The 9229-nt window shown below is 40.0% G+C and overlaps 1 protein-coding gene across 3 annotated transcripts in view; it reads right to left on the bottom strand.

The window, feature by feature from the left end:
* Positions 1–2091: 2091 nt before the first annotated feature.
* The window catches only part of USP25 (ubiquitin specific peptidase 25), a 131682-nt gene continuing 124544 nt past the window's right edge, over positions 2092–9229 (bottom strand). For all 3 annotated transcript variants that reach the window (XM_075909861.1, XM_075909871.1, XM_075909879.1), the window contains 3 exons: positions 5642–5765; positions 4025–4220; positions 2092–3531 (listed from right to left, as the gene is read on the bottom strand). In XM_075909861.1, the coding sequence (XP_075765976.1) occupies positions 3359–3531; positions 4025–4220; positions 5642–5765 (493 nt within the window). In that variant the 3' untranslated portion in view covers positions 2092–3358. The remainder of the gene's footprint in view (positions 3532–4024; positions 4221–5641; positions 5766–9229) is intronic.

The raw sequence follows: 9229 nt of genomic DNA, 5'->3' as shown, positions 1-9229 counted from the left end.
GTATGTCTCATGAAACTAGTATTAGACTGCTCAATGTTTTTATATCCCAACATCAGTTTCCTTGACCTTATAGTTTTGGCACATTTTCCACACCCACACTTGTAATTGCTAAAGTTTTAAATTCACATAAGGATGAGAAAATGCTTTTGAACTTCTGGATCAAGATTCCAAAATGCTTTATCAACTTGAAGCAAACAAACAATTGAATTTTTCTTCAGTAACAAATGTATTTCAGAACTTTTCTTAAGCTGTGTCTACATTACCAAATTCTGTTGACAAAATCTGTGTCAACACCCAAAAGTCGACAAAACACATATCACCAGAGGGTGTTCACACTTGCTCCCTCTGTCCACAGATCATGTCCACCTTGGGGACATCGTCATCCACAGTGTGAGTTGATGTATGTATCCCATAGTACAGTGTTGTGGGAAAGCAGAGCTAATCCCTGCACATCCTGGGATTCCCTCCGAGTTCCTCCACACCATCCTCAGCTGCTTGGAGTGTTCTCATGAGTAGCTCTGAGAGCTCTCTGTACTGCGCAGAGTCAAAGCAGCTTTCCCCTTTAATCCTGCAGTAGCTGTCTGCCTGCCGCTGTGTTCCTAGTGCAGGGCAGAACAGGAGCAGTCCGATGATTTGTTCTTTGTTCATTTCCCAAAGGGAGCAGTTCAGTCAGCTGTCAGATACTTCCTGGAGCTTTAAAAGGGAAAGGCATGTGCCTGCAGGGCAGCAAAGATTAAAACACAGAGCAGAGCCATCAGAGTAGGAGGCATTGTGGGATACAGGCAGAAGCCAGTTCTGTCAACAAAACAAACAGCAAAGTCTACACTGGCTCTTTTTGGACAATAAAGGAAAAGGAAAAGAAAAAAGTCTCTTGCAGGGGTAGAAGATTGTGTCGCTGAAATTGGGTGTTCACCCAGACAAAAGTTGCATTGCCGTGTGAACCCTCTCGCTGTTTTGTTACCGAAAGGTAGTTTTTGGCAACACGACTTGGAAGTGAAACTGAAAGCACACAGAATTAGACTATGATACATGGAAAGGCATAAAATATTTCAGTGAAAAGCTGACAAAATGAGTAGGGGAACACTGTCGGTAATTCACCAAACGATAAACAAATTGTGTTTTACCTTTGCTTGCTTCTTTCTTATGTATAAAAGTATCTTGAAAGTCATTGCTTCACCCAAATAAGGGATTTTCCGATTCCATATTTTTAAATTAAAAAGGTTTTGTCTTCGCTATTTTTGATGGAGCACTGAATAGGGAGATTTCTCAGCCCTCAACTGAAGCCATGGATATCTGAAGCTTGAGCAAAAAGAGCTCCTCTCCAAAGTGGATGAAAAATGGGGAGGGAATAAAAACAGTTTTGATCACATTCCAGCCTTGTTTATATACTATAAAGGCAGCTCACTGTCTTGATAATGGAACTATTTAATCCCGGATTCACTTTTATCTATGTTACTGACAAAGTAAGCTTACTAGCTTTGCTTCAATCTGTCAAAAGCTGTAGGTATAAGGGTAGCAACTGTAAGTAAGCATACAACTGAATCACATCTTCAGATGGAATCTGCTACAGACAGACAACCTATCAGCATGAAATATTTTCACATGCTTACAGTGTGCTTTCCTATAGCTCTTCAATACGGTCCTTAATTGGTGTGTAAGACAGAATGCATAAATTCAGACTTTTATCTTTGTTTTTTTTCCTTGGGAAAAGAATTTCTACTTGGCTTCTGCATACTTTTGTTGTATACCATTTTGCATATTTTTGAAAATTTGGATATATTTTTGAAGACAGCACAGAAAAATCTTTTAATAGATTTTGAACCTATATGCGAGCTCTTTTACACACTTCATCCAATACACAATAAAGTGCCCATCCCAAAAAGCAATAAATACGAAGTCTGAAGGATAAACTAAAACACTTATTTTTGTGAGGGCCAAAGGCATACCCATTCTACTGCCAGATGGGCAACTTTTGTGCTTCACCATCTCTTCCCTCTGTTTTTCACTACTATATAACTAGTAAAAAAAAACCAAGAGACAGGATAGAACCAGACAGCACTTGAGTGTCGCTCCAATAAACACATACACATAAATATTTACGTCTTTTACTGTTCTAGCACAAAATGTTGTCTATAAAGATAAGGAATCAAAATATTTTCAGGTAACAGGATTACCTGAGGACGTATTAACTCCTTTTCATAAAACAATCAAGTTTCTTCATTAAAATCAGAGTCTTTCAGTTCTACAAAATAAACTCTACAGAGTTCATTTACTTCTGGGAGAAAGTAAATTAGGCCAGATATATTATTTTTGAAATCTTTTACTGTAACAGTACTAGCAACCAATTTCACAGCAAGAGTTAGTGAAAGCTTACATTTCTGAGCTAGAGTAGTGTGCAATTTACATAATTTAAACACAAATTTTATAAAACAAAAAATACGTAATCTGTGATGGATTCTAGAGTCTTACATATTTCATAATTACAAAGCCCTCATTTAATTTACTCTACTCAATCAATTAAATCTTAAAATAAATCTGAGAGCCTGCTGTATATAATATAGCTTCTAGTCCTATGGAAAATAGTGTATTTTTTTTAAAAAAGGTCTTCTATGAATAGAAGAAAGGTGCAATTAATTTTTGTTTCAGAAGCAAACCTTTAACTTCACTTTAAACCCAATGTGGCTTCAAAATAAATGTGTTCAGGTGCAGTATTATACAGATCAGTAAGGAATATACAAAAAGTAGGGTGTGTAACAAAACTCTGACAAATTTCCAATGTGCTGACATACAGTAATCAGTGATCATCTCTAAAGAAACTGGCCATAAGAACCATGCCTATAAACTCAATGACCAATCAACATATCGCATCTGTATCTTGTCTAAAAAAATAGTTATATAATACACTAATATACAATGTATCTGCTTGCAAACACAGGAATAGCCATAAATAAAATTTTATTCTTCCATTTCATTTACAAGCTACCAAGTACCATGTATTTACACAGCACTGGACACTTAAAATAGTTGCAGTCACAGAATGATCCAGACTGAATAAAAAGTTGCTGATAAAGTAAAGGATCTTAAGATAAAAGCAAAGTAATACTGTAACAGACAAGAGGCAAAAAAGCAGTTTTGTAATGTTGCATCAATGCTGGTTGAAACAAAAACCGAGCCCCATGCGATTCTCAGCTTCAATTGTTTGTAGTCTGGCTAAAGTCTGCACAGTCATTGTGTCTTTTGCAATTATTAAAATAAAAAAGTTAAAAACTATAGCAGCAACAAGCAAACCCTGTGATAAGTAGGCAAGGGTTAAGAACTAAAAAAGTTTATATAATGTGCTTAGGAAGCTTTGCAGAGTTTATCTTCCATCTGCTGGAGTTCGACTGAGTGACAACATGATTCGGGCAAATCGCTCACACAGTTCGTGTGTGGAATAGGAAGGTAACTTTGGTGGGTCATTGAAACCTTTAATCTCTGTAGAGCAATCTAGAAGTTTTGGCAGGAAGTCTGTCAGCTTTTCTTGCAAGTTAGCTGCAAACATAAAAAATAAATGTAAGCCCTTACTGCTCATAGAAGCAATAAAGCAAAAAATTGCTCCATAGCACTAGCTTCCCTTCTTTGCTAGTTTCACTTTGTTACAAAAATCTTTCCTTAGTATTCTAGGCCTCAACTAGGAATCAGTAAATGACTTATCCAGTAGGACAGTGCTCTGCAATAGATTAAAATATTCTCTAGCTCATCAGGAATACACTAGAACAAAGATGAAATAAGCAATTATATGAATTTGAAACTTTCCCCCTTTTAAACTGACTTGATACAATACTTGACTCTTTTAGTGTCCAGTACGATGGCACAAACAACACTTGCCATTTGTGGATCTCAAAGCATAGTTCAAAGAAATAAAGACCTATATCTAACTTGAAGAGAAGATATAAGCTAGATCTGACTTAAAGATCAGAATCATTAGGTCTACAGCTTCGTGTGCGCGTGTCTCTGTCTGTCTTTTAATGTAAGTAATACTTACGTTCCATTTCTTGTCCAAGATACGAACACCACCGGTTTCTCATATCTTCCACAGCAGCAATATCCTTTTCTTCCATTTCATCAACCAGTAGCAATGGCAAACATGGAACTATAAGCTCGTTCATAATGATCAGCCCATTATTTACTTCTTGATCATCTCCAGACTCGAAGAGTGCTGCAGCATGTTCATTTAGTTTCTTCATGCAATGCCATAAAAAAGGAAAACCTGTAAGTATTCACCATTCCACATTTCTCCAAGAATTGGCTTTTTAAAAAAAGATTTATGCCTCAAACAAAAAATCTGAAAATCGGCAGTGACCATATCACAAGTTTTAAGTCACGCAATCCTCGCAAACGCTTTGCCAAACTGGTCTTACATTACTGTTCTCTGTAACAGATATTTCAATGGGTGCTTGACAACTCATAATTGTGTAATTATGCCAGAGGCCACTGTTGTCAGTTCTTTCTATGGCTGATTAAAATCAAGTTAGGGGTGGGAGAGCGAGAGAAAAGATTCCATTTCTACTGCTGCCCTTTCTAGTATTAGTCCTCCTGTTAACCAGTACCACTGTGGCAATTTGCTGTCCAACACTAGGGTCTGCGACTATTCTTTGCCCAATGTTCCTACATCTACACTACTAGCCTGGATCAACACTGAGTTCAATCCACTGGTGGCTGATTTAGCAGGACGAGTTAAGACCCACCAAATGGTCTGCATACTGCTCTCCTGTCAACCCTGTTACTCTATCCCAGACAAGAAGGCTACGTCTACACTGCAAAGTTTTTGCACAAAAACCCGTGGAGCGTCCACATCTCAAATGCACTTTTGCACAAGGACATGAAGAGTAAAACAGCAGAACAGAGGGCTTTTTGTGCCATAGATAAACATCATTTTACAAAGCATAACTCCCTTTTGAATAAGAGATCTTGCGCAAAAAGGCAAGTGTGGACACTCCAGAGAGGTTTCTTGCACAAGAAACCCCTATGGGGAAAAGCACAGGTGCTTTCCTGCGCAAGAGCGTCCATGCAGTGTGGATGCTCTCTTGCGCAAAAGCACAATGCATTTGCGATGTGCTTTGAGGTGTGGACATGCTCTTGCGCAAGAAGTTTTTGTGCAAAAACTCTTGCACAAAAGGCTTCTTGCACAGGAAGCATGTAGTGTAAATGTAGCCGAAGAGTAAAGAAAATCAATGGGAGAGTTCCTCCTGTTCATCCCCTGTGGTACAGAACTCAATGTATAGTAATTTGACACAAGATACTTCCATCTCCAGCTGTTATTCACATAGCTGAAGTTGTCCAGTTTAAGTGAACTTTCTGTTACAGATGTAGCCTATGTGAAGCAGTGGGCAGATTTATTATAATGCCACAGTAAAAAAGGCAGGTGCAGACTCTGGGAGCAACAACAGAAATTATAATTTTATTTTTAAATTCTTATTTTTACATTGCTTCCTTCTCCACTGTTAGCCCTGTTCTTATAAGAGGGTGTGGAATAGCCCTTAACTTGTTACATTATTGTACAAAAGAAGTTTGCAATTGTAAATTTGCATAAAAACTACCTACGGTTGTCTATTATTTCAAACATGCAATAACTACAAAATTAGAGTCATATTCCACTTACAAGCAAACATTCTCTTCTGTAATGCGATATCAGCTCTTCATCATGCCCTCTATACAGGCCTCTGGACAAGAGTTCTTTGTTATTCTGATAAGCATAGATAAGGTAAAGCAAGGCTTCCATATAACTAAAACACACACAAAGAAAGTACATATGCACATGAGATTTATAATGCCCTTCTACAGGTAAGTCAATACAGTAAAAAAAAGCATTCAACCACTCTAACTTGAAATGATTTCCCTTTGTATTGGCTAGTACATTTTCTCCTCAGTGCACACCAGTACAATGTTCTTTTGCAACCATAAACCAGATCCAAAGCTGAAATCAATGTGAAGTTTTTCACTGACTTCAAGTGGCTGTGAATTAGGCCTTACATACACAGGGAAAATTTTCTTCTTGGCTATGTCTAGACTGCAGGCTTCTTTCGAAAGAGGCTCTTTCGAAAGCATCTTTTGAAAGAGCATCTTTCGAAAGATCGCGTCTAAATTGCAGGCGGATCTTTCGAAAGAGAAATCCGCTTTTTCGAAAGAGCACCCAGCGAGTCTGGATGCTCTCTTTCGAAGACGGCCTCTTTACATTGAAGAACGCCTTCCTTCGAAAGAGGAACTTTCGAAGGAAGGCGTTCTTCCTCGTGAAACGAGGTTTACCGCCATCGAAAGAAAAGCCGCGTTCTTTTGAAATAATTTCGAAAGAACGCGGCTTGAGTCTGGACGCAGGGGAAGTTTTTTCGGGAAAAGGCTACTTTTCCCGAAAAAACCCCTGAGTCTGGACACGGCCCTAGACATTTGACACATGTTGGGTCGGATTTTCCAATATACAGCAATTTGTGTAGCTATATATTAGAAAATTTCATTTCACAAATGTGAATTTCCAGAGAACTTATTTTCATTGTACATCAATTATAGCGTCCTCAAATTAACACTTGAATTTAGATTGATGGAAATGCTCACAGATGCATAACTGGCACGGCCACCCCAAAAGCAAATATTTGTAGTACTGAGCTACTTGCAATTTTTCACCTTAATCAAAAATAAATTAATGATGGACACATGTACTTTACAGCTGAAGAATGAATAATAAAGAACCTAACAATACAATTTTATGATAGACAAAACAGACCTCGCAGCCTTGACACTGGTTGTGAAAAAGTATTAAGGAACACATTAGGAAATTTGGCATAGTCTGATTAGAGCAACAGAAAGAGAAAATGAAGGCAAGTATTTTCTGAAGATGCCTTGAAATGAGTGATTATTTAAAGAAAAATTGTATTTTTGTGCAAGCAAATAGCTTAAGGTGAACGCCACAATAAAATTTGTTTCGGTGCAACACAATATCAGTATAGACAGGAAAGTGGGCTACATGATCAAAAAGTGCTGGTGGCAGTGACTGATGATTACTTCAGTCCTCTCTAGGCCAGTTCTAAAAAAAATTACTGTATAAATCTGTACTTTTGTACATACTTTTACAGGGGTGGCCAAACAGTGGCTTGCAAGCCGCAGATGGTGCTTCACCCCTGAAAGTACGACTCATGAAGCCGCCCCATGCGCCCCTAAAAATGGCGGCAAAATGGCATCCGCAAGATTGTGGTAGCCAATGGGAGCCCGGTGTGGCCAAAAAGCCTAATCCGGTTTTTAAAGGGGCAGCTTCCCTTTTTTTTCCTGGTGCAGCTCTTCACATTTTTTCTGCCGCTGTTTCAGCTCTCTTCGTTTAATGGGTTGGCCACCCCTGTTCTATTAGCTCCATACTCTATGTAGCTCTTTCATGAGTCAGGCTGCTAAACTGACTCTCCTTAGCATGTCTGGCTGGCTGTGCAACAAATTATTGCTTAGACAGATGAAATTACTACTTCTGGCAGCACACATCTCTTGCATCAGAATTTCTGACCTGTGGATTTTGCCCCAAAAATCCTTAGCTCAAGGGCAGCTGCTCAGTAGTGGAAGCTCTCCTGTCTTTCAAGCCATATGCAAGATGTCTGAAGAGGACATCATCATTCACACAATCCAGGTTGGTAAAAGAAGTGAGAATTACACTGGTATTTGTGGAAACTTGCTCAAGGAGCCAATCTACTGCATGGCAGTACAGCGCTGGGGCCAAGACACAACCCAGCTTCACTGGGATCTAATATAAAATCTGTTAGACCAATGGCTCTCAAACTGTAGTCCATGAACCGTCTTGCAGGTAGGCCTTAGACATGGGGCTTGCCCCTCTCCTGCAACAGGGAGTCTGTGATGACACTCCAGCTCCACACCTCCCCCCATGAATTTGGAGTGCTGCAGTCCCACTACAGAGGAAGAGGGAGCATCACGGATCATATACAGCTAGCGGGGGGAGTAAACAGCTCTGCTTGCAGCCACTCCCCCTCCTCCTGGCTGTGGGAACGGCGGTGCAGGAAATGGCTCATATGGAGACTTTCCCTGCTGCTCCCATTGGCTGGAAACATGGCCAATGGGAGAAGTAGCTGGGAGTGACGGGAGGCATGAAGTCAGGTAAGCGCCCCCCATCCTCCTCACACACACCTCCTGTCAAAAGCCCATAGCTGCACCCAGGTCTTACACTTTCCCTTCTAACTCCCCTCCCTCCCACCCCAGCCTACTTCTGTACTCTCCCTTTCTTCCTCCCGTAGTGCTCCAGACTCCAGCCTGCTCCTGCACCCATTTTGTCATCATAGGTGGTTGGCTGGTGGTCCACAGAAAGATCGGTATTGAGTAGGGTGGGCTGTGGGCCAAAAAGTTTGAGAACCAGTGTGTTAGACCTAGGGGACATCCACTGCAGTTATGTCCCTGAGTCATTTTGAAGATTTTTAATTCACCTAAAGAGGATACTGGAAACATCAGTGGAAAGAGGGCTTTCTACAGGTAAGCTGTAGTAACAGAACCATATGCTGCTATCAAAGGACAACTGAATATTTGATGGATCCCACATAAAAAAAGAGGATGAGCAAATTCAATGTCCATTGAAGATTCTCCAGCAGTGAAGTCTGAGTGCACAGGGTAATGGATTTTTGCAAGGTTAGCCTATAGCTGGATGAGTAGGACATGTAGAAACACTTTTCTGGTAACAGAAATCAAGGTTTTTGGCCTTTGTTTCCTCTCAGCATGCACGCCTTTTCTGAACAGTGGGATGATTATCCCTTCCTTCTACTCTGCTGGTACTTTCCCTGTACAAACCTGGAAAAAAAAGTTGGTGTCATACTACCCTTAGGGGTTGCATCGAGCACCTAAGACCTTTGGGGTTGTGCCTTCAGATTCAGCATCATGCTGCTCTGCAGTTTATTTAAGGCAAAGCAGATCTCATCTAAAATAGGTGCTCTACACAGATTTTGGGTGCAGGAGCTGCATTATCTACTATTGTGACCAGACCCGAGCTTGGAGTCACTTAGAATGGTGAAGTGCACACTCATAGTATTCTTTACATCTTTACAGGACTTCTTTGTGGATTGACCTTGTTTTACTTTCAGACTTATTTATCTCCATAAACCCTGCACAAAGTCCAATTCTGGACCAATGTGATAGAATAGTCTTTAATGCAGGTTATCATTTGTATGCCTTATTCCTTCTTTTGCGAAGTTCTGAAAACAAACTTAAGTGCGCA

The sequence above is a fragment of the Pelodiscus sinensis genome, chromosome 1 (assembly GCF_049634645.1).
Source record: "Pelodiscus sinensis isolate JC-2024 chromosome 1, ASM4963464v1, whole genome shotgun sequence".
NCBI classification, from domain to species: Eukaryota; Metazoa; Chordata; order Testudines; family Trionychidae; genus Pelodiscus; species Pelodiscus sinensis.
Note: the sequence above shows the minus strand (reverse complement) of the source record. Positions and strands in the feature narration are given on the sequence as shown.